This window comes from Seriola aureovittata, chromosome 14 (genome assembly GCF_021018895.1).
Source record: "Seriola aureovittata isolate HTS-2021-v1 ecotype China chromosome 14, ASM2101889v1, whole genome shotgun sequence".
Lineage (NCBI taxonomy): Eukaryota > Metazoa > Chordata > Actinopteri > Carangiformes > Carangidae > Seriola > Seriola aureovittata.
This window is the reverse complement of record NC_079377.1, coordinates 11,024,476-11,050,703: the sequence shown is the minus strand read 5'-3', so window position 1 is coordinate 11,050,703 and position 26,228 is coordinate 11,024,476. Positions and strand designations below refer to the sequence as shown.

Genomic DNA, 26,228 nt, shown 5'->3' with positions numbered 1-26,228 from the left:
CCAAAAATCTTTTAAACCCGCAAAAATATATGTCTGGGGTATTCCATCATTAGAAATGCACTGTGCAGCATTTGCAGCTTACACTGTGCTTATATGTATGACCTATTCTGGGAGCAGATGGGCCTAACAGCAGTTGGGGGCTCATATTGGACCAGACCCTGACCAAAATGCTTCCTCCTACTAATTTTCTCATGTTCAGTGAAAATGGAATCAGCAGCATTGGATGGATGAACAAAAGTGTGTTTCGTAAACCTACAGTGTCTGGTTTCAGATTAAATGTGAACAAAACCGTAACCAGAATCTGAATTAGTGAATTTTATGAAGACCATTTTAATCGCATACAATAACAAAAACAAACAGCTTTCACACATGATAAGTTCATCTGTTTCCTTGCTGGCCCTTACATATCTGGCACACAGTAGTAAGCAAGACTATGGATGCACAAAGCTTCAGGGCATTTTTAAAGCTGAGCTGATTTGAAGCCTTGTCAGATTTAATCAGGGCTCCAGTCATCTCCTGTCTTGATTATGAGGACCACCACTTAACATGGAATACTCACTTGGCATGCTTCTAATAGGATATCTGTCTCTGAAATCTGCAGAGAGATTATGTGGTTTTGAGAAAATCCACTGACATACTGGAGATGTCATTTCAGCGTCTCTCAGAGTGACTCGACAAACTACCTTAACTGACTCACCGGGTGCCAAATTAAAGCTGCACCGACTAATTTATTCATAATGGGCCAACATTGTTATTTATACTGAACATAAAGGCTGAGCTTATCAGTGTTTTTATATTAATAATGGATCAGATGACTGTGTGTAAAATGAAAGTGAAAACCCTAGGAGAATTATCCCTGAACTCAGCAGTTCCCCTCAGCTCTATGGGGCATTTTAGCTTCTTTCAGCTCACTGCGTTTTAGTTTTACTGCTTCACCGCTTCACTCTGATGGCTCTCATCACCCTTGTTTCCAGCAGCAGCAACAAGCAGCTGTTTTCAGGGATAGTATCTTGTCTTGTATACCTGTTCCAGATGAAGGTAGCAAGTAGCTGATGAATATACTTAAGGATTTAGCCACTAAAGAGACAATTATTTCCCTCAGGAATGGGTGGAGACCATAAACTGAGCTAAAAGGAGATATTTATCAGGTGGCCAGAAACATGACGCCAAATAAATGCTAATATTGCTCTCTTCTACGTCCCCTCATCATCGATAGCAAAATACGTTGTTGTCGCACTAGTCAAGTTAGTAAGCCGTTTCTGTCTTGTTGATCTCCGTGGTGCCTTATCTAAAACAAGGACAATGAACTTATTACTATTATTCCTTTGTTGAATTTGTCTTTCCTGTAGTAATAATATTTGAGAGAGATGTCATCTGTTTGATCAGACGTATTCTACAATACGTCTGAATCCAGTGTTTGAGTGGTAGGCCAGTAAGACGAGAAAACATAGCCCCTGTGTGGGTTTAATTGCCATGCTGCCTGACACTGCCTCGCTTGTTTTTCCTCCAACTCTTGTAAGAAGTGCATATAATTGGCTCCACTGTTTGTGGATTCAGAGTGGCTCATCGTCTAATAGAAATCATCTCTTTGCTGTAGAGGTGTCCTCTGGGAGCAGGAAGTCAGTGAGTCACCTTTGCCTGTCTTAGCTTTTGCTTTGTCCTCTGTCGTTGTTCATCTTGGTTTATGGAAAGAAGACAAACAAAGAGAAGCAGACACTGTTGGTTTTGCCAAGGGAAATACAGACGGGTGACAAATCAAAGGAAAAACCAACATAAAGTGTCTTAGTAAGGTGTTGGGCCACTACGTGCTGCCAGAACAGCTTCAATGCACCTTGGCATTGATTCTACAAGTCTCCTAACCCTACTGGAGGGATGAACACCATCCCTCCAAAAGATGTCTCCTCATTTGGTGTTTGGATGATGGTGTTGGAGAACTCTTTCTGACCCTAAATCTCTCATGGGTGTTGACCACTCAGAACACCTTTGTATTGATTTGCAGTGACCCTTCCCTCTAAGAGAACAAGTGGACCCAAACCAAACCAGCAAAATGTCCTTCACAGCATAACAGAGCCACCGTAACCACCACTGTAGGGATCAAGCATTCAAAGCTATACCTTTCTCTTGGTGTACATCACACATGTAGTCGCCCACTTGTGAAGGATGACTCATCTGACCATATCACATATTTTTCTACATCTCTATAGAACAGCGCCTATATGGTTTTTGAACCACTGAACTCTCCAACATGCATTTATCTTCATAATAAGGGGTTCATGCACCGCAGCCCTACTGTAATATCCCTCTCTGTGCAGTTTGTTGAAGGAGTCTGTCCCACAGAGCTAAATGCAGATGTCACTTTAGTCACTGTTCCTATTGAAATACTAGCAAGCTAAGTAGTCTTTGTGACGTTAAGCTCCTAGCGTGCCATAAAGCTATATCTGGTCAGAACTAAGCTTTGTGAGCTGACAAAGTTTTTAAGACAAAGAGCAACAAAAAAATGTACCTGCTTCAGATTTTTGAAAACCTAAATTTCCTGATGCATTGGAAGATTAAAAAAGAACATCTTTTGTTTAAACGCTGCATGTCATGTCAGCACGGTGGGTTTATCAAAGCTGGTATCTTGTCAAAAAATTGATATCCTTATTATTATTAAGAGATTTAACATTCTCTGTTTAAATTAAATGTACTCAATGATTGCCATGATGTTAGTAAATTCAACCTCATATATTTTCAGCTGGAACATTATCTGGTGATTTTAGTAAAAATGGCAAACCAATCTGAAAATCACAAGAACTGAGGAGTTTGATTAGTTTCAAGAATAACAGAGAATGAAATGTGTTTTTAACGAAATATCTAAAGGTTTAAAAGAAAATAAAAAATCAAAGGGTAAATCTTGTAACTCAATGATTTTGTGAACAGCTATCAACATGCAGCTCTTTCCCAAACTGTTGTTATAGGCTTTATAAAAGCAGGAATCGTCTGGTGAGGTTCAGCAGAATAATGTACGCATTGTTTAGAGCCTTAAGAGTGTTACATATTCAGGTAAAGTAGGCAGAAGTAGAAGTCGGATAAATATAAGTTCGCCTCAGGTTGGTGCAAGGTACATCCACGGAACAGGAAGTAGAAATAGCCATTTTCTGACTATATTGTGTGAAGTCGGTGCATTTTGTTAAGTGTTTCTCTGTGGTTCAACAACACTTTGCCACCACCACCACTTTGCTGTTTGAAGTTTTATTGTCCTCCACCCAAACACCTACTGCATAAAGCACTGGGGCACTTGTTGCCTCAGCCTCCTCCTCCCACACTGATTCAGAAAGGTGGGGAAGATAAAAGTAATGTTGTAAGGCTTGGTTCAGTTCTTCACAGAACCGTAGCCACAGTGCAAATAATGTGCTTCTCCCCCAGCAAGCTAATTCTGAGATCTGTTTAAGTGCCAGTTGAAATAATAGTAAAAATATGTATTTAAAAGTTACACTGTTAACTGGCATGAAAGTTTGCTGCATTCTTATGCAGCCAGTTAATGAATCCGTAAATAATGCAAATAACTAAGTAATGAATAGTGATTGGCAAATAAAAATGCCTCTAAGGAATTTTAATTTAATCACCAAGTCAATTTTGGTTTAATCCAAATATGAAGAGAACGTTCTCAGCTAAACTGAATTCCCATTTTAGGTTTCACTTCAACAGTACTTTCATTCCAGCAGCCTGTTGAGGCATTGTGAAGCAGTGTGCAACAGTTTATGGCAAATTAGCTTTTCAGTTCTTAATTTCTGAGAGAGCGTTGAAGCTCAGTCCAGACCTGTAGTCACAGTTTAGTCAGGCCACAGAAAGAAATTCTTCAAATTTCCTGTCCTGACCTTAAACTGCCATTACTGAACTGGCATGAAGTACATCCCATCACCCCCTAATCTTACCTTCATGTCTATCAGCTCTGCAAGGATTTAATGTGGTCCCTTCCTCAGTTCCTCTGTTTCCATGGATACTGACACAGTGCGCTCAACATCTCCCGGCATTTTCCTTTCTAAAGGGCAGTGTGAACTCTAGGTTTCAACCTAATTTTTGTACAACTGCCTACATCCCTACACTGCTATCATAACGCACCTTTTCAAACGAGCAGATTTTTTATTTTTATTTTCGAGGACTAATGAGATCAGATGGTATAGGCACCCAAGTGAACTGTGAAACATAACGGCTGCATATGACCTGTTTCCACAAGAAACAAGGCAGGCTCTATTTTCAGCACCTTGAGCAGCACATGAGCAACAGCAACACTAGATTTAGCCATGGAGTTGATTCTACATGGAGTACAGCTACTGTATGTGACTGACTCATATGGTGTTGCCTCTGTCATGACTGTTTTTCCTTTAATATAAGATTTTCCTCAGTGTTTTGTCACATTTATCCAATAATAATCACATACGACACCACGGTATGTTAACATACAGCTCACATACAGTTCAGAAATTCATTTGGAAAGTCAGTAAAATTTGAGAAGTCGGAGATATAGTACGTAGCTATGATACAGCACCAGCACCGTAAATGCTATTGCTTTCTCAAAGCTTATTAAGCGAAGATTTCTAGCAGTGTGGGATATCTGCAAAAGCAGCTGTACACACCTGTAATTACCACATGAACAGGTGGCAATGTGTCATGGGAACTTCACGTGCTTTGATTTGATGTGTTGCTTTGATACTTTCATCTTTGTAGCATTAGCAGCTCTAAAAGTGTCATAAGTCAAACTAAATGTTTCACCAAAGCTGAATTGTTTTCGATGTGATTTATGTAGTTTTCCACACATAACTCAATTCTTATAAGCATATAATAATAAAAAAAAACAAAAAACACAAATTTATGAATCTCTGCATTTCCAAAATACACAATGTCAAAGCTGACTGTCACAGTGGGTCAAAAAGGTTGTGGCAGATAGAGGTACATTTTAAGAGGCTGGAATCTGCCAAAACTGATTCATATTACACTTATTACACTAACGTAGCTCTCACCTTTTTATGTCACCACAATGGCATATATTATGGGATTATAGCATGCGTACTGCACCTGAACACATCTGACATGAATGTTCATAAATGTTTTCTACCTGAATCCACATTTACAGTACAGTAATTATATCCCCTTGTGGGTGTAGGTAAACAGAATTTGCCACTTCCTGGGCATGAGGTAATGCAGGATTATTGTTTTGTATGAACCCCATGAACACTACAGGGGATGGATGGATTTAGTGTGGTTTTCTCAGTGGGGATGTAAAGTGTACGGGCGATCTCACAGTATGGTGTGGACGCCCTGGGACGAGATGATACATTTCAGTATTTCCCTCTATGTGCGGTATCACTCAGATTACCACAGCTTCACACTGCAAACAATCTGAACTGAGAGAAAAAGCTTAATCTCCTCTCACTCACAAATGTCAGCGTGCAATGACAAAATTCTTAAGGATACTTCTCTGTTCCTAATCCTCGCCTAAACAATCCCATTTGGCGATGCCTCTCTGTGGAACAAAGATGGACAAGCTAATGAAGCTGAAAAGTGCCGCTACATTGTCGGCCCTGAATGCAATCTGCCGCCTGCGACGCCTTGTGTGCGTTCCGTGTCATTCGAGCGGTGTTGTGGTGCGTTCGCCCTCCTCTCTGTGTAAAACAGTTGACCTTGGCTCACATGCCTCCAGGTGGGATCCCCAGCATACTAATGAGGGTTAGTGCAGAGGAATGCTACGCCATGGCTTTCTGTGTCAGCCAGCCTGGCTCTGATCTCTACTACTGTTGCCACCTCTGCTGCTGCAGTTCAAACTGACGCTTTGTTTCATTCACTGCACAGGATGGCACTTCAGTGGATGGTCTAGACTGTCGGTGCTGCAAGAATAGTTCGAGGATATGACAAAATATCAATAAAATCGATGTGTATCTGCAGGGAGCCTCTCGCTTTACAGGAATCTGTGGTGGAATCTGATGCATTTGTTGCTGTTATGCAGAGCGACTGTGTCACAGCTGCACCTCCATTTTTATACTAGCTGTGGTTTGCTTTTAAGCTGCGTTTCTGTGAATGTGAAGTTTGAATGTACAGTCCTGATGCTTTTTTTTTTTTTTTTTTTTCTGTATTAATAGGGCGTCTGCATCATGACAACAGCCTTTCTGCACTTCTTCTTCCTGGCATCGTTCTGCTGGGTCCTCACAGAAGCCTGGCAGTCCTACATGGCAGTGACAGGAAAGGTTCGGACTAGGCTCATCCGCAAGCGCTTTCTGTGTCTGGGCTGGGGTAAGTAAACAGCATGTTTCCCTAAACCTCTCCATTATCTCCCATTATACCTCGCAGCTGCCATTTTATCTCAAGGTCTCTGGCTTAGGTGTCTTTCCAAGTAACTGTCTTCGCGGTCCGCTGTTCTCATCCTCTCTGTGGGGCAGCCAGATCTTCATCCTATCAGGCTCTTTGTTGTGATGCTTTTGTGCTCCAGTCAAGCTCTCTGAGGGCTGGGTAAATGGACCGGCCTTGAGCAGTGGGGGGAGACAGACTGGTGCGGCTCTCCCATAGCAGGTTGCAATGACCTTACGTCTGATAAAGAGGGTGTGAGTTGAGCATTTACACTGCAGCAGAGTACATTTTATCTGATACCCTCAGAAAAAAAAGAGTGAAGGAAAATGAAATGTTTTCAAAGAAGTGTTGAATTTCTGGCTTTGGTGTGGTTATACATGTTTTGTAAATGGTTTGCAGCAATTTTCAATCATTTGTAACACTGACCTGTAAAAATGTCATGTATCACAAAGGAAATACAGGTAGCAATATGCAGTCAATAGAAAATATTTCTTATCTATACTGCGACAGATTTTAAGCAGCTGGGTCTTAGATAAAGAAGTTCCTGCTGTCTCCCACACTGTGATCTCTGCACTCCAATATCACACCACAGAAAAATAGAATAATGACAATTACGCATCAAGTACCAAATTACAGTGTATGCACTGTCAATACACACAGGTAGGCAAAATATCTAAGAGATTTTTAAAGATTAAAATTTTTTCTTCATTTGATAAATGTCAGTATGAATCCTCATCCAACGGTATCTTTCTTACAGACTACTAGAAATCTCTCCTTTAAAAAAAAAAAAAATCAATTTGATTATGAAAGAGCCCACACTCATTCTTCTTGTTACCTAGCAACAAACAAGGCTCTCTTAGTCATTGCAGTGGCACTGCCTGCTGCAAAAAAAATGGACAAAGGCTGTTCTACAATCACATAGATTTCTACAGAACACCATAACAGACATTTTAATGATAATTGAGACAGTCAGTGTATTGTTTTGTGACATTCAAAATGCATTTCATGATATGCGTGTTGTTTTTGCATGTAGTGACTTGAAAATAAAACTACTCTTCAGATTACCACCTGTATTCAAGAAGATAAAAATGTTTTCCAAACTGATTTCTTTTAAACGGCGCGTGGCACATTGCTACCTGTTGTCTCTTAATTCAGCCTGTTTGAAGTGCAGCGTCTCCGCCAGGCTGTTGCTTGCCAGGTGATTTATGACATGCTTGTGTACTCTCGGCACTCTTTACCTCTTCAGCACTGCAGAGAGGCACTGGATGGCCACAGGGTCTTCGCCTCATGCCTCCAGGAAACTGATTACATCAATAGCACCTGCCTGCGCTGCTCCGAGAGAAAAAAGCGTTAATATTCTGAGCACACAGTAGTAAGGACCGAATCCATTACACCAATCCATAATGAGGAGCCATACAGCAAAAAAAAATAAATAAATAAAAAATAAAACCCCAAAAAAACATTCCTTCACATAGAAAGTGTGGAGGGTGGTGAAATTTCTTACAGCACAGTGATGAAATTTCACTTTGTGGTTTTCTGGACTCAATGCTCTGCTGCCATTTTGTCAAAGCACAGTACAGTATGTTCTCTCCTGCCACTTAATGGAATACTGTACAGTATGTTCATAGAATTACTGAAATGCATACTGTTGATGATATGCTCTCCGATGATTGTATAGTCTCATACGACGGCCTCCGATGGAGTGAATCTAGTTGCACTTTGTTTAATGACTGGGAAGCACAGAGGCCGAGTTTCTCTGAAGTGGGTTTACGCTCTCAGTGCTGCGAAGCAACTAGAACCGCTCGAATAACTATTGATTGTTTTCTCTTTTTTTAAGGATTACCAGCTTTAGTGGTTGCTGTTTCAATGGGATTCACCAAAACAAAGGGCTATGGGACACCCTTATAGTAAGTTTTTCTTTCTTTTCTTTTTTTTTATCTGAATGTATTATTCAGCACACATGCAGTGGGTTCATGGTAACGCTTCGGAGTCATGATTAAGTGCGTCTGCAGTGGCTTACTTATCCTAAACAGTGCCATAAACAAAGTCCCATGAACCTAATCAAATTTCAAAATAGCGCAGCAAGACCCCAATTTTGTCTGAGTTGTATCCCTGCTGGATACCAAATGCATAAACACTGCTTAAAATCTCTTTAGCATTTTATTACCCCGTGAAACTTTGGAAGTAGAGTTGCAGCATATGGCACATCTCCCCTGACAATCAAGGGAAATACAATCGTGTGCTGGTGTGCGCCATTAACTTGGATGTTGATGCTATGGTGGGAGTAAACTGTTTTTTTGTCCTGCTTTCCCTGCAGCTGTTGGCTGTCTTTGGAGGGTGGGCTCCTGTATGCCTTTGTTGGACCTGCAGCTGCTGTTGTTCTGGTATGTTTCAGTCATCAGATATCCAGTTTTTTACATTTTAATATGATATGCTGATAATACGAGAGAAATTTAGATTTTCAACAGAGAAAAAAATACAATTAAAAAAATCTGTTTTAACTGTCCTGTTTAAGCAAAATCTTAACTTACAAAACCTTGCATAGCTTATGAATAATTATGATAATAGTAATAGTAAAAACTTGACATTTTGCTGCTTTTCAAATTAACAATATGCACACAAACCATAATGTAGTTTTAGTGATGGCAGAATGTCAATGCGTTACCATTTCATTGTGTTAAATTAAAGAAAATATTGCTATGAAATAGGCAGAAGACACTCTGGTTTCATGTGTTTCCCATCAGGCAATGCGCTCAAACAATTCCCTTTCATTCACCATAATGGCGCTTCATGTATTTGTGAGGTTATAAAGTATTTATGCATAAGATTTGCACAAAATCTAATTTACCGGAGTAATTGAATCATGTTGTATTTGCATGGTTGTAAAGAGAAAATGACACAAGCAATGTGATTCGGCAAATCACTAAGTCTGTGTCAGAGGGAGAGGGGACATCGAGTACTGAGTAATGTTTTCAATCGTCAAACCTCTGTTCTGTGGTGGGATTTGAAATGAAGTGATTTCAGTCTTCTTTTTTTTTCCTTTTTTTTTTTAAGTGACAAAACGTCTTAGTTTGAGCATCACACACACAAAGACTTGAAGTCTGACTGTGCTGTGGTTTTCATTTGTGATGAACCTCATAGGAACACAAGCTAATCTCTGCAAAAAAAAAAATGGCAGAAACCGCTCTGCAGTGAGAGTGAACACAACACTGCTGTTATCACTGTACTGATACTGTAACATCATAATCAAATATCTCACAGTAACAAAGCGCATGAATAAAATTAAAAAAAAAACACTTACCCAAATGTATTTGTATAAATAGTTAATGAACTCTTTATCTCAATAGACTGTAGCCTGATGTTTTAAAGAATATTCTTTCCCAGCTACTGTAAATCTCCCTCAGCTTTCTATTAGCGCAGGCACTGCTAATAATAGGAGAAGGTGCCTTTGAGAAGACAAGCGTTTCTTGTCAGGCAGATCTTTTCTTAGGGCTGTTGTGCTGGGCTGAGTGTGTAGGGCATGCCTCATCCACTGGCTGAAATGTCACGGAGATGAGCAAACAATAGAAGCTAGAGGTCAAAGCTCAGCGCAGACGGAAAATCGAGAAAAAAAAAAAAAAGAAGAAAAGAACACGCCGGCGGGATAATGACATCCATCACTGACTCTACCTATGGAAAAAATATTACACATTGGTTTTGACATGATCTTGTTGCAGATGATTTATTGAAAAGTTAATATTCCTGTTCCCTTCCTGTTGACAGGTTAACATGGTGATTGGTATCTTGGTGTTTAATAAACTAGTGTCCAGAGATGGCATACTGGACAAGAAGCTGAAGCATCGAGCAGGGTATGACAGCACATCCTTGTTAGTACCTCTGTTTTTCTTCTAAACATTTTTCTTCTTAACATCATGCAAAAATATACATATGCTTTGATTTTTTTTTGTACATATGGAAATTTAGACCTCTTTTTCTTACTGTTGAAAGGAAACTAGAGGCATAAACATAAAGAGGTCAGATCTCTCTCGGGAGCGACATGGCTTCGTATTTCTTTGGCAGAATCAGTCCAAGATGAAAATCATTAAAAACACCCACACATTGGCTGCATCCGCTGTTGCTAATATGACGGGGGGAGAATTTAAAGTCGGGGTAGTGGCTGTTAACGTTGTTTGTCATACTGTTGTCTCTATGTCCCACAGACAGATGAGTGAGCCGCATACAGGATTAACTCTCAAGTGTGCCAAATGTGGTGTTGTATCAACAACTGCTTTATCAGCAACTACAGCTAGCAATGCAATGTAAGTGCCTGTCAGTGTCTCTGAATCAATAAGACGATGCTACAGGGAGTCTCTGTATGTACAGAGTGTCCACCTCGACAATTTAGACTAACACGCAGTCCACTGCAGCGTAAACTGATGTTCCAGTTACATCCACAGGACATCAGATCTACACCATAGGAATATCTGCTATTGTAAACATGCAATGTTACATGCTGTTTCTTTTCCTCTACACAATCCTTCCTCACCTCTCACAGGGCATCCCTGTGGAGTTCCTGTGTCGTCCTACCTCTGCTGGCTTTGACCTGGATGTCTGCAGTGCTCGCCATGACAGACAAGCGCTCCATCCTCTTTCAGATCCTCTTTGCTGTCTTTGACTCGCTGCAGGGTTTTGTCATTGTGATGGTGCACTGTATCCTACGGAGAGAGGTAGAGGATGATTTGAAGTCATCTTTCTTTCACCTGTGGTCTTTGTTTACTCAAGGAAACGTGTAATATCCAGTATTGTAGTTGTGATGAAATACTGACACCCCACCACCACCACCACCACCACCACCCCCCCCCCCTTTCCTCAGGTCCAAGATGCTTTCAGATGTCGGCTCAGAAACTGCCAAGACCCAATCACTGGTGATGCAACAGGAACCTTCCCTAATGGTCATGCTCAGATAATGGTAGGCACAGTTACCCTCTATTATCTTTAACCATTAGATCCTCTGTAATTTAAGCGGACCTAATGTTCCTTGGTTATTTATAATACACATGTACACCTCTTTGACCTTAATTTAACTTGTGCACTTCATGCAATTTTTAAACATTGCCTAATTATTCAACATTTAATATGACCTCTAAAACATGAGGCATTGTTTCCCCTAGGTTTATAATTTTCCACACAACACTTCTGCAAAGCTGCAATTACATGCAGGGTAGATACTTGGCTCTCTGATAAATGGCATCAGTTCCCTTTGGTTTTCGTAGGCCCTAAGCCCAATCCTTTATTTCTGTTTGATTGAACTTAGCGTCCATGTTTGCCATGCATCCCTTTCATTTCCTCTCACGGGGTAATAGAGGACTGCTCCCTGCCTGACCTTTGAAATGGGACACCAGTCTCTTCATCTAGCACGACGATGCCACTGGCACATCATAGCAATGATCTGCCATTAGTATTCTAATACCCCTCAGAGTGAAATAGTCTTCATGATAGCAGAATGGTGTCAAGGCCCCCTGGTTCAATACAGTCATTAGCAATGAGCAGCTTCCCAGCTGCTGCAGTAGCAATTTTTTTTTTCCGTGGATGTTTTATTGATAAATTGTTAAGATGAAGCAGAGAAAAATGACTGCTTAGCATTTTTCTCCAGCATTGGGATATAATAAAAAGATAAAAAAAATACTATTGATCCTAATTTTGCAGCTGGTTTTTAGAAATGTGGAGGCCTCTGGTTCTGTATATACACAGTATATATAAAAGGCTTTATTTTCAGCAATACTGACCATCTGACTGTGTTTTCTCCACAGACGGACTTTGAGAAAGATGTGGACATCGCCTGCCGATCAGGTAACCAGATGGTCTGCTGTTAACAAGATTCTCCTTGCCTTGCATGTAAAACAACCCCAAAAGGAGGTTAGACAGTAAAAAATAGCTCAGGTTACATAACAACCAACAATCCCCACAGGAGTTTTTTCACAGTTACCAAAACACTGACTTTAATCTGAGAACAAAACAGCATAAAGAGAGCTGTTGGATATTCACTTTATGTGTAAGCTTCACTGCAATAAATGTGAATAACAGCAGCTTTTTTCTCATCTTCGCATTTTGTAATTATGTTTTTCATTAGCATGTTGATGCCGCCATAGAATAGGTGCGCAGGTGCTATGTGTCTGATTGTGGGAGGATTGTCTTCCTCTAATGCATAGCTCATATTATTGGGGAGGTAATATTTCCTCCTGATTCCTGCACCTAGTTGGTCTGTACTTTTGAGCCAGAGTAATTGCTGGTAGACAAGCGTATGATTCAATAAAAGTATCTTGAGTAAATGTTCCTAGGAGATTGTGCAAGTTATCCCGCATGCGGTGGCAACTCGCACAAGCCCTTGTCTTTCTCCAATCCCCTCCAAACCAATGACGAACACACCCTAAATGGATCTGCAGGGAATAACCGAGCTGACCATTATTCAGAGCTCTCAGAAACACAGCTTGTTAAGAGGCGAAAAGGGCCGTCTGGCTCTTCTGACCCACGCTACTTCATGCTGTGCAGTCTTGTAAAGCTAAAGTGGAATCCCCGATTCCAAAAGGCAGAGCAGACAGGTGTCATTTATAAATCATGACCAGATTCAGAGCAAAGTAGAGCCGCAGTCAGAGAGAAGTGCACTTTACAGATTACTCTCTGGGGCTAAACAGGGTTTGAGTTGGTTGTTTACAAAAAGGGATTATTGTCAGCAGCAGAGCTAATATTCTGCAGCGTCACCCTGCAGAGTAAAAGTGTAAACTTTGATCAGAGGAATTCCTCAGTATGAATACCAGACTCAGGGTGCTTTCCCCATGTCCACAATGAGCATTAAATTAGACTCAAACAAAGAGGCGAGTAATACATTTTATTTGTAATCTCCTCGCAGGCCTTTTGTGAGCAGACAACGTAATTCCTACTGATTCATGAGGCAAAGATTAAAACGCTCAGTGGGGAGGACAGGGTGTTCTCATAACCAGAGGGTATTTCTGAATAGATAGTTGCTGTCTCTTAGAATATTTGGTGCATTACAAGGTTATCACCAATCACTAAATTAGGATTAGCATGCTACATACTGAATGGCAGGGAGAATGAATCCTACATCCTTATTTACTGTTACAGCCTCCAGAGATACCTGCTGTTGCGTCCCTTTGTGTCTAGGTGTAATGTCACACTCAGTGCATATTCACGCTATCATTACCATTTTCCCTCGGCAGTACTAAATCCGCAGGGAATTATAATTCTCTTGTTCTTGCTCTTCTCTTGGTCATATGCTGGATAATCTCAGACAAACTGTGACATTACTTTCATTATGGAGAAATTCCAACTAATCCTGGTATCACTCTGCCCCGCAGCACTCCACAAAGACATGGGCTCTTGTCGTGCCGCAACCATAACAGGCACCCTCTCCCGCATTTCCCTCAATGATGAAGAGGATGAGAAGGCCCCTGAGGGCCTCAACTACTCCACGTTGCCTGGCAACATCATTTCCAAAGTGATTATCCAGCAGCCTTCAGCTCTGCACATGCCGATGGGAGTGAGCGAGCTGAAAGAGCAGTGCATGGCCGACAGCAACGCTGACATGCGCCGCACTGTTTACCTGTGCACCGACGATGCCATGCGCCAGAGCGACCAAGACATGGGTGGCCATGACATGGAGGGCCACTCAGTGCAGGGCCAGATGATGGAGACAGACTACATAGTCATGCCTCGTGCCTCTGCAGCAGTGTCGGGGTCGGGTAACGTGCCCACCCTCCTGAAAGAGGACACCAAGATGAACATCACTATGGATACGCTGCCACACGAGAGGCTGATGCATTACAAGATGAGTCCTGACTTCAATATCAGCCCGTCAGGCATGGACCACATGAATGTGAACCTGGAGCAGCAGTATCCTAGCGCTCCAGAGCAGATGCAAAACCTGCCCTTTGAACCTCGCACGGCTGTTAAGAACTTCCTCGCTGAGATGGAGGAATCCGCGGGGCTTTCTAGGAGTGAGACAGGGTCTACAATATCTATGAGCTCCTTAGAGGTACATATGCTCATGTGGATGAAGCGCAGAGGACACAGAGCTGCAATAAACACTTCACCACACACCTTCAGATACACCATACATTTTTTATGAATGTACATATCTTCTGAAACTGATTACTTACTAACTTAATACCTTTGTGTTTTATTTTTACAGAGACGAAAGTCACGATATTCTGATCTGGACTTTGAGGTATGTAAAAAAAAAAAAAATGTCTTGCCATAGTACATGCATCTAGCTTTTTTTTATGCAGAGAAAAGCCATTTTTTGCAGTTGTGTTTGTCATTTGATTTACTAGTACTTGTGCCTCTTAAGCTTATTGGAGTCACACAGCCTTGACTCAACAAGATTTATTGACATGCTGTGTAGTTAAGGTAAAAGCAAGGCTGTCAACTGACAAACAGGGCAACAGTTCTCATCTACATTTTGTCCTCCTCCATCTCCTACATCCATTAGCTATATGTTGATTTTCAAAATGTATGCTTTTAAAGTCATTTGCACATTTCACATCTGATTTTACCACTGGTTTCAGCAATTATTGTAGTGGCTTGCAAACACATATTCAACCCCCCTTTGGCAGGTTTTAGCATTTCCTTTGCATTGTTAAATCAGGCTTTACTGCATATATATTGTACACTCTTTCAAAGTAAAGGAAACATGAGCTTTTTGGCAGCTATTTTGGCATGGGGTGCATTTTCTTTTAGCTTAGATGCACACCAACCCTTAAAGTGGAAATTTTGTGCCAAGGTTTGATTGTAAGGATTTCCCTTACGCTAACAAAACTCTAAATGAGGTAATTTGTCACTGAAGAATTATCTTTAATCTAGATACCCCAGCCACTGCAAATTAAAATACTTAAGGCTTTCAGTGTCCTATCACCCTAACTTTAATTATTTCAGTGTTTCCTTTATTTTGGCAGTTACTTGTATATATGCAGAGACAAGTAGATTTGTTTCAAACCTGGCCTATAAGTAAACTACCATGACACTAACAAATTGATCAGAGTTGGAGGGGGTGGAGAGGAAGATGCATTTCCATTATTGGCTGTCAATACCAAAGAAAAAACCCTTGCCATTGCAGAAAGTCATGCACACCAGGAAAAGACACATGGAGCTGTTCCAGGAACTGAATCAGAAATTTCAAACCCTGGACCGATTTCGAGACATACCAAATATGGGCAGCATGGTGAGTAACAGGAAACCACGGGGGTGGCTGTCAGCCAATTAAAGAGAGTAACATCAAAATAACCCTATTTAAATATCCGGTGCAGGACACATAGTGTGTGATTGTGCAAATGAGCGTTTATGTAGCTAAAGTATTCATGTGGAAGTGAACCTTCCTATACATAGTGGGCCTGCCAGCAGCTGGCAGGGGGCGAGCGAGGGGGCTGCGCCTCAAAAGCACTGAAGCATTTTCTCCACAAGGCCAGTTTCAGGGAAGAAAGACCTTTGGTAATCTTGTTGCAATAGAGTGCATCCATTCCAATGCAAGGCCATGAATGCACTTTTATTTACATGCACATTTATCTACTTAGCAACCCCATCATTTTTTCCATTAATGCATGGCAGATTATTTAATCTATCAACATCTATGCAAATATTACCTTAAGTTCACTGTTCTCGTACTGAAACTGTGTGGGGGGAAATTTTACTTCTTTGGCACAGTGGATCTAGAAAAGTCAGGCGAATTATGAGAATTCTTCCTGACCTCGCTACAAATCAAAAGTCACACCATCTGTCTCCACATCTGGCTGGAGCTGTAGACAATGGGGATGTCAAGCTTTATCCATCTCTCTCAGACAAGCAGCAATGTTTTCTGTTTTGAAGGCAACAAACAGAAATTGGGCTGGCGACCAAACACAGCCAGGCTATTAGACAATGTCAGCTACGTTGCAGCCTTTTGGCTGTATGTAATCCTTTTTCACTCACATTTCAATCACCCCTACAGCACAATGTAATTTGAGGTCTGTTGCTTAGTTACCAGTGCAAGTTCTTTTGTATAGAAAGCGATAACTACAATACACTCTCACTCCCCCTTTTTCTTTTTTTTTTTCCAAATGAATCTACTGCAGAGCTGGCTGCAGACATTAGTATCCATTTTGTATTCCCTGACTGGGAGCAGCTTCTCTCCCTTATTTGCAATAGCGTCTTTGGGACTGTCAATGAGAGCACATTCAGATGAATGGCTCACACATGAAGGCCATATAGCGCACCAGTTACTGAGCTTGGGGAAAACACAATTCTGCAATGACTCCATGATAATAGTGTACGCATGTTCACATTTAATACACTACCATTATCTTTTGTTATTTGATGCTTTCCACAGCATTAATCCATTATTTTCAATTAGTAATGGGGAGGAATTCATATTATGCCCTTTTGAATGCATTGACTTCACTTGAAAAGTCTTCTTTTTTTTTTTTTTGTACAAATAACAGTTTAGCTGCAGAGGATGTCATGCCACTAATATCACATCCCACTGGCCATGTTCACAGGACAAGGCAATGCCAAACAAGAACCCATGGGAGAGCTACAATCCAGCCTGTGAGTACCAGAATTACGCCACTATGAATGTACTAGAATCTGAAACCAAGGACTCACTGGAGATGACGCCTGCAGAGTGGGAAAAGTGTGTCAACTTACCCTTAGACGTCCAGGAGGGAGACTTCCAAACAGAGGTCTAGAGGGTGAAGAAGGAGAAAATGCAAACTAGGGAAGGAGGTGGAAGGGATGTATTTTGCACTGAATAAAGCAACAGACTTTTCTAACAGCCTTGGCATACATATCTGGATAATACGAGTGTGGCAGGGACATTATGTGCCAATACAATATAAGGACTGAGGAGAGAGAAAAAAGAAAAAAGGGAAAAAAACATCAGTGTTACTTTTTGTATTCTCACTAGTGTACTTAGTGTGGGGCAGCCTGGTGTACAATATTTACCATCATGTGTTTCAAATTATCTGTTGAGGAATTGGCTAAAAAAGGTAATCTCTCTAGATGAAACCTCACAAAGCAAATGACATGCCATGTCGTCCCAGCTTCATTGGGTCTAGTTTTGATTTCATAAAACTTGACCCGGGAGCACAATGTATATATTTATGCAGGTTTTTAAAAAGTTTATAACAGTCTGTTTGGCCATTACTACACTTTTTACTTTATAATATAAAACATGGGAGGCAAAGAGGATTTTTTCTGTCATATTAAAATGAATGTTTGTCAAGCTACATTCTTCATTGCTTTAAATGCAATAAAGATAATACTCACTTTTATATAAATAATATATTTCACAACTTTAATACTGCAGAATCTGCTTGAAGGATCCCAGCAAGCTCTCTCATCTGCAGCTCTGTATAAAATATTTAAAAACAAAATGTTGTATGGTGTAAATAAACTTTTGTCTACATATGTTTTACTTGTGCCAATTTATTTTAATGAGAAAAAATGCCAACCTGATCAAAAGTTATAGCGAAAAATGTTAACATTTGAAAAGGAATGTAAATAAAAGAGGAAATATGTTCGTACTGCTTCAGAGGTTGTGTCAAGTTTATGTGGTTTGTTGGGTTGTGAAATGCATTGCTCACCGTGCTTGAAATCAAATGATGGGGGATGTGACTGGATATGAAAAAAGAGTATTAATGGTGCAAAATTGGCCATCTAAGAAAACTCATCACTGACAGTGTCTCATTATGCTAAAAAAACCATGAAAACTGCTTTGACTTTTGTTAAACATACATTTTCTCAGGGTTAGTTTAGTGCAGACTGGATTATCCAAAAAATGTCAAAGAAGTTTTCTTCCCCTGATAAGTTTTCGCGCTGTCATTCCCTCTAGGATTTAAATCTTACCTTTAACTGCAGTTGAAGGTAACTACTGTAAAGTTTCCAAACCGGCCCTGTATCTGATTTCTGAATTTGAATAGGGAAACATTCAAACTCCTAATAGGTTTCTGCACCTCCAGAAGGCTCACCTGATAAGATCAGTTCAGATCTTCCTGGGCAGGCAAGGGCCAGATAGAGAGGAAATGGGAGGAAGGTGTGAGGGCGCAGAGAAAATCCTGTTTGTTCTGTCTGGTGGTCTGCAGTATGGCTGGCAATCCGGCAATGAGAGCATCGGTATGTGTCCTCCCTCCGGGGACCAGTGGTCCACCCAGCAGGAGAGGAGGAGGAGGAGGAGGAGGAGGAGGAGGAGGTGTGAGTTGGACCTGTACCATCAGTGAAGAATGACGACAAAAAATGAAAAAGAGGGGGGGGGGGGCAGACAATAAAGACACACTCAGTTGTTGCTCTGCCACAATATAAATTAAGTTGATTACATGTACATCTCAGTCTAGACATCGATGTCTGGATTTACAGTGCATTTCAATTTAGACAAGCAGACATAATTAGGTTAATTATATACAGTACTGCTGCCTGTTAGAGGCTCTATGAGATTTTTTTTCCTTTTTTTTTTTTTCACTAATGTGCTGTTGTCCAATAGAGTGAAGTGCCCTTTAACATCTGATCACTGGCTCTGGTTCTATGTTCCACACTGAGAACTGTCAATTTCATACAAAGCTTGAGGGATGAGCAAAACCGATTATCTTTATAAAACATGGCACATTTAAACAGAGTGACTGTTGGGTGTGAGGGTTTACAAGATGGCAATATTATTTTGAGTTTCACAAATTTTCAAACAGTATGAAGCAGCCACCGCTTGAACAGTCGTGATGTATGCCTATAGATGTTTAGCTTAGGGATTTCCATATTGATGACTTTGTTATTTTTTGTCTTTGAAAGACAAACACAGATTGTGCCGTACACTTCAACATGAAAATTTAAGCTGTCACGCTTGAAATAACCAGTGTCATCTTGGGAAAGCAAGTGGCATAAGCTACTGAATGCATTTCTTTTATTTACCATTCCTGCAAGCTGTTGAAACTTTATTTTGTTATCCCCCAAAACTGTTAGCATTTGCGTAATAAATGCATGGCTGACAGCCTTTTTCTTCCATAGAAGGAATATCATTTGAAGAAAGATGGAAACTGACAAGTTTCAGTGTCTCCAGAGATAATTCATGTGTTTTTATGACCTAATCATTTTCAAATGAGTAGAACAAAATGTGTATGGGATCAAAGTTCCTCATCAGCTCTGCTGGGTGAATTATGTCATCTGTCAGATGACTGTGCCATGTAGCAATTCACCAGCAACTGAACATGGCAAATTTTAACAATATGAAAAGGTCTATTTTAAGAGGAGGTTTAAAGGTAAATATGTGGGCAAAATACTGCAGACTTAATGCATCGGTTCATGGTTTCTCACATTAACAATGTACTTTTCTTGATCACTGTGTTGGGGAAAACATGCTGCCACCTTTATTTTAACAGCCTCTGTATTTTTAATAGGCACCATGTGCAAACAAGTCCCCAGACAAAATCATTAGTATCATAGTCTGTCTGTGCCACCACTTGCTGCAAGCCTTTAAATAGCAAAGTTAAGTTAAACATGAAAAAAAAAAAATCCAACACCATGAAATATGGAACTACTTCACTTGCTGTGAAGTGTTGCTTGAACTTAGATTAGATCTCTCTGTGGATCGGTTAATGAGACTAATATGGCTATGATTATGATGACGACTCTTAATGATTGAATATTTCACACTTGACTGTCATTTAATGAAAATCCTGCAGAACATTTAGATTTTTATGCACAAATGATAGTTTTCACACTGAAAATGTGTCTGTTATAAGGTTGACAAACTCCCATGTGTGTCCAAAACGGGAAAGCTGTATCAGGAAATTGTTGTTGAGTGGACCTGGGACATTTTGACAAGCCTGCTGGACCAGTGTTCATTTGGGAGTGAGTGGCAGGTCCCACAGGCCCGTAAGAGCAAAGAGGTTAACCTGCTTCTGAATCAACATAATCACATTGATCCTGCCTCACTTTCCTCCCTGGAGGCATGACTGAGGGATGAGGCAAGCTGTTTGGTCTATCAAGGGCCTGTCAGAAGAGTTAATGCCCAGAGGAAAGGCCGGAGGCCACCCGAAAAACACAGAATTCATTCCAAAAAATATTATGGAGACAGTAATAGGTATGTTTTTGAACAAAGGAATTCACTCCCACAAACTGATAACATTAGCAGTTAAACTAATTTCTAATCCAGCGCCAATTCATGTCAGGTTTTAAGAACATTTTGACAATGTTAAAAAAGTTCTGGCAAAATGGCACCAAATGCACACATCCATACCATGTATTTCAGAGCAGCAATACACTGTTTGTTTGCAGGTGGCTTTATACAGAAGCCGAGGACAGACGTACTTGCAATTATAATTTTTTTAATTGCTGTGTAAATTTAAACAAAGTTTCTTTTCATGTGATCACAGGTTTTTTAAAATTTGTTTTTAATCATTTAACGCCATGACCTACTGTTCAGTTATGAATCCACCATGAGTCACGACAGTGATCTTGAAGTATGAAATCAGGTGTGATCAAATGAACCAGACTCTCATTTTCAAGTTCTCCATAATTGACCTGTGACCTCGAGGAAACCTGATTAATGATCTCGTTACATCGAGAAACCGGCCTTTTGTTTTCCCAAGATAATGAGATAAATTAATCTGTTATCACATGAAAAGCTTTGTCTTGTCTCATATCTCATAACAAAATAATTAACTTGTGATAACTAATAGCAGAAATGGCTGTTCTCAACTTCTGTAGTTTTACTTGGTAATGAACTGCTACAAATACATAACAAAAGCTAATTTGGGTTGTTTATCCGGTGAAACTACAAGGTTACCACTATTAGGATTAAAAAGGATTTTAAATTCCTGACATGTTTATCCCCAGAATTATAAAAGCAACTGTATAAGTATAATGAAATCAAAATATTTTGATAGACTAGAAAAAAAGTATTGTCCAACTTGGAGACAAACTTCAGCAAGTACGTGTCAGAAAAGCTATAATTACCTGTAAAACTATGACAGTACTTTCCAAGATAGTTGCACCTAAAATGAAGAAAAAGTTTTGATACCCTCGAGAAAATGAAACTCTGGAAGGCTCCACAGCAGGTACTTACCATGCACTATATAATCCATTATGGTCTTTCATCCTGTGGAGCAGGAAGATAGATGATAGGTACAGAGGCCCCTGACAATGGCTGTCCTGTCATGTAATTTCTCTGGTATCTACAGTTCTCCACACAATCACCTCTGCCTTATTTAAAAACAGCGACTGCCTCAGAAAAACAGAACTTTTATCAACTGTCAAAGACTTTTTTTTTTTAGGTTTTGTTTTTATAGTTTCTGGAGTTTTTATATTAGATTATCACATAAAATAATGGGAAGAGAATCATTTTCATTGTTTCAATGATAATTATTAGGATCAGGTTTGACACAAATGGGGATGTAAAGTTAGATTAGAATAGATTAGATTAGATTATCACATAAAATAATGGGAATCTAATCTAATCAAATGGTCTGATCGGCCCACTGCTTTCTTGGTGACTTGGATTTTAAATGATTTGGAGATTTCTCAAGAACCCTCGAGTTCCAACACAATTAGGTCGGAAAGTTTAAAATCTCCCCTGTTGACATCGTGGAGTGTCCCTGCAAATTTGATAGATGTAAACAGTTGGCCAGAATTGCTCAGACTGCAGCAATAATGTGTACACAAAAACAATAAATACTGGAGCAAAATGAATTTGCATAAAAACTAGAGTTCTAATGCGTGTAGCATCAAAATTTGTGTTCATGTTTGTGCTCACTACTATGTCAATTTTGTACAAAATCAAATGCATCTGTTATGTATGGCCCTCAGGCAGATTTTTCCATTGTAGTAGCTCCCTACAAAAATATTTTTCCTCAACTAATTCATTAATTTATTCATTAAAGTGTGTTCATTGTTCCCAAACAAACTTGCAAGAGGAGCCTACGAAACAAGGGAAAATACGAGACAAGACTGGCTTTTGAATAATGGGGATGACAAGAAAAGTTGCACTCTGAACAGCCCAAATCCTCTGATCTGACACGTTGATCGCACAATCCTCTCTGCGAGAGTTCTGGGGCTTCATGTTTTTGGCTCAAGGCTTATTTGGTTTATTAGTGGATGTGGGGGTGGCATATCAGATAATGTCTTAACTCAAAGTAGACATGCACAATAGTTATGACAAGGTATGCCTACCACCTCTAATCGGACATGCAAACAAAATGTCATGTACAAGCACCAGGGAGTTACATACTAATCAAAGTACAGATGTATTTAACTGTCAGTTTCATTTGATACACGTCCTTATTACTCCAAAACTTGTTTTGAGTCAAAACCTCAGCTCTGAGCAGCAGAGAACACTTTCTCACTCACAGCATATTGATTGTGGTTATAAACTATGCAGCTCTTAAAGAGATTTCATAAAATCTGACCACACCGCAGCCATAGTTTTGTCACAGCACTCGTTATTGCCAGTGATTAATGAAGATAAATACTGTCTAAGTAACACAGAATTAATGGCTATTTCAAATTCTTTCATCCTCATCACACATTTTGTACTAGAGACAGATTTTTCATAAGACTCGGTAGAAACCAATATGTTTTATAGACAGCAATATGAGGAATGATCAGATGTTTCAGGGGGTGTATTTGATAGCAGGGACTGACAGGTAATAACAAATGGCCATGGACAGTTTAGAATCAAATTGGCTCAGCAGTTGGGAGGAACTGTATAGGTTTTGTCTAAAAAAAAAAAAACCTTGGGAACCTAAAACACCTAGAACACTGAAGCTTTGAACAAATGAACTGGCTGGGTGTTAGCATGTGGTGCACACTAACAATTGTACTGTACTGTACATGTACTCACTCAACTGTTACACTAACATGTACTACAGAAATAACATGCTCTAAGCTCCTGATCGACACTATTGACATTATATGCAATAGAGATAAAGTGTAACTGAAAGCAAATGTGACATATAACAATAACAGCTATACGTTATATGATAGCTTTGCTCTATTCCACACAACTGTGACACAAATGTGAACATGCTAAAATATTAACCATTCATACTTACGGCTGCATCATGTTGTTGAGATGTCAGAAGAAAGGCAAAATCTGCACTGAATACCAGATATGAAAAGAAAGGTTGACAATGTCTGAAACTAGAAAAAATATACATTTCTTAGGGTGTTTAAAATTGTTTTATTTCTTTAAATACAGGCATCATTCAATATTGTCAACAGCATGTGATGCAGCTTCTGTGATCATCATCTAACCACATTTCCAGCTGCTGGCTCCAGTGATTCTCAACAAAAGAAACACAGACTAATATCTCAAAGCAAAAAAGAAAAAAAAAATTAATAGAGATTCAGGGTGATTTCTGTGAGGCTAATTTAGGCTATTTAGGCTGTCATATACAGCAGTGTGCGCGCATCATGGTAAAATACATTCATGAGGCACAAATATTTGTTTTCCAAATTTAAAAAAATTTCATTCTCATATTCATATTATATTCATGTTATCTGTGAATTTGTTAATGATTAATTAATCAACAGTTTGTATTCATTCTGACACAGACTGCTAAATATACTAAATATAACGACTGAAAGAAGCCATTAATAGTTATATGTTATAAGTCTGCTGCTGAAAATGAGAAGTATCCTTAATTAAAAGAAAATGACACCCATATCTTTGATTAATTCTTTTTTTTTCTTCTATTTTAGCAAAAAGCTGTTTAACCTATTTAATAAAAACCAAGAATAACTGAATCCTTGAAAACACTACAGCCACAATTGGTCCTGTACATTTCACACACAGTGCAGGTATACAAGTACAATAACATTTGCTTAAATAATGGTCTGAAACTGCAAAGAACTAGATGCAGGAGGAAAAAGCAGCACATCCACTAGCAATATATGTAACCTCAGAAAAGAACAAGCCAAATAAACTTTGGAAATATTACTGCTGTCAACACTTATGAATCATTATTTTCATACCGATTAGCTTTTCAGAAAACAAGCAGGCAAAACAGTTCATGTAGACTCAATAGTTGTCAGTATTTTATCTTAAAAGGTATACTAAAGCAAACTATACATATTGTCGTAAAGTAACTGTAAAATGTCTAGAAAGTGCTTAGAGAATGGAAAAAACTCAGTTTATGTCTAAGCTCTGTCCCCAAATAAAGCTTAGACAAGGTTTTGAAGCAGCATATGACCCTGTCTAGGCTGCCACAATAATGTGTCTCCTCCAGTAGAAAAATGACCAATTTGTGTCAGCTTCAAACTGTTGAGAAGTCAATTCTCAAGGTAGGCTTGAGTTGGAGGACACTCCCAGAATCCCAAAGTCATCAATAATATTGAGTGAGAAAGACAGTCTGAGCGCTCTCATTAAGGGGAGATGCGTCAACTGAAAACAAGGCTGGAATCCACACGACACCACTGCAATAACTCCTTAAGACCAATTAATTAAATTATGACAAATTACTGACAGTCATTTGTTTGTTTATGAAACTAGTCCCTTTAACTTAAGGTTGGCATATCTACAAACCTGATCAAGTGAATACTGATTTTCAGTGCACATATTCATCATCACTTATGTCTGAGTCATCGGCCTCCACCTCTCCTTCAATCACAGACTTCTTCCCTCTGCAGCAGGACACCACCAGACCAATGAGGAAAGCCTGAAAATAATAAGCAAAGCACACATTAGACAATATTTCATAAGGATCATTTGATAGAATCAGGATCAGCAGCACCCAGGAAAAAGAGGCTATTAAATATTTCGCAGAGGATATTAGAAGTGTGCACTCTTGGAAAAGTATTTTGCAGTCACCTTTTTTCCTGAATAGAAATGAAATGATGTGGTTCTGCTTTCGCACTCTTCCCTGAAGAAAATACTGAACTAAATTAAATGTTTTATAGATGTTGTTGCTGTAAATGTTTTATTGTTCAAAAGATATAAAATAACTAAATGCAGTGTTTTGATTCACCCAAAATTCTACTATAATGCTCCCTCTACTTAAAATCAAGATCATGACATTTTATTTACCTCCCTGGACTTACCCCAATAAAGGCCCAGTTACCAAAGTAGTAGATGGTACTAAAGAACCAGAACTTGTGGAGGAAGAGATAGGATCTTGTCACTGTGCACTGGTCTGAAAGAGACAGAGAAAACACAAGGAGGTCTTCATAAATCTTACCGTTATAAGTGTATACAAGTTAATGAAAAAATACACATAAAACTAAAGACAAAGAGTATTCAAAAGTAAAGAACTCAATCTATACAATACCAGGATGTTTACTTCTGTCTTGGTTTCACAGTCATTTTTACTTGTCATGTCTTCAAGTAGAGCAAATATTTCACCATTGCGAGATCAAGTGGAAAAACAATATTTTTCCACACCTTTAGTATTCTACAGGCATAAGGTTTCTATATGACACAGATAAAACAGATACATATTTTGTAAATATTTTCTTTTAAAAAAAACTAGTCTGGAAAATGAGTTTAATTAAATAGAAAAAAAACAAAAAACAAAGTGTAAGCGATCTTAAAAACAAATGAAAAAGTCCTGGACTTCTCAAACCATCTCAGAAGAAACCAATTACGACTGTCATTCTTTACGTGGGGACTAAACTCATGCTTCAGTTAGCTTTTCATTAAGCAGAAGGCTGTGGGATGTGGCTGAAAGTTGTATTATAGACTGTCAAATTTAGCTTTCAATATAAATATTTCATAATTTGCATGGTTAGAAAACAGACATATCTGTAGTTTGGAAAGATTGAAACTCAAAAAGAAAGAAATAATACACTGAACATTGCAGGAAACCGTTTCAGCTTTAAAACCCATGAAAAATGAATAAATAAAGCACAGCATGAAAACATAGTACTTCACAGCTTCCACAGAATGACAGCACTGCTTTTCA

General features: G+C 39.3%; 2 protein-coding genes across 4 annotated transcripts in view; one reads left to right on the top strand and one right to left on the bottom strand.

The window, feature by feature from the left end:
- The window catches only part of adgrb3 (adhesion G protein-coupled receptor B3), a 113,069-nt gene extending 95,199 nt beyond the window's left edge, over positions 1 to 17,870 (top strand). For 2 of the 3 annotated variants that reach the window (XM_056394648.1, XM_056394649.1), the window contains exons 20-31: positions 6,117 to 6,267; positions 8,159 to 8,228; positions 8,639 to 8,705; positions 10,084 to 10,187; positions 10,521 to 10,619; positions 10,856 to 11,027; positions 11,174 to 11,269; positions 12,111 to 12,150; positions 13,674 to 14,350; positions 14,507 to 14,542; positions 15,431 to 15,535; positions 16,788 to 17,870. In XM_056394648.1, coding sequence (XP_056250623.1) covers positions 6,117 to 6,267; positions 8,159 to 8,228; positions 8,639 to 8,705; positions 10,084 to 10,187; positions 10,521 to 10,619; positions 10,856 to 11,027; positions 11,174 to 11,269; positions 12,111 to 12,150; positions 13,674 to 14,350; positions 14,507 to 14,542; positions 15,431 to 15,535; positions 16,788 to 17,033 — 1,863 coding nt within the window. In that variant the 3' untranslated portion in view covers positions 17,034 to 17,870. The remainder of the gene's footprint in view (positions 1 to 6,116; positions 6,268 to 8,158; positions 8,229 to 8,638; positions 8,706 to 10,083; positions 10,188 to 10,520; positions 10,620 to 10,855; positions 11,028 to 11,173; positions 11,270 to 12,110; positions 12,151 to 13,673; positions 14,351 to 14,506; positions 14,543 to 15,430; positions 15,536 to 16,787) is intronic. The other variant, XM_056394650.1, reaches the window with a different exon arrangement.
- Positions 17,871 to 23,485: 5,615 nt separating this feature from the next.
- The window catches only part of lmbrd1 (LMBR1 domain containing 1), a 56,729-nt gene continuing 53,986 nt past the window's right edge, over positions 23,486 to 26,228 (bottom strand). Inside the window, exons 15-16 of the mRNA XM_056395906.1 lie at positions 25,369 to 25,460; positions 23,486 to 24,986 (exon numbers count right to left, since the gene is read on the bottom strand). Of these exons, the coding sequence (XP_056251881.1) occupies positions 24,876 to 24,986; positions 25,369 to 25,460 (203 nt within the window). The 3' untranslated portion in view covers positions 23,486 to 24,875. The remainder of the gene's footprint in view (positions 24,987 to 25,368; positions 25,461 to 26,228) is intronic.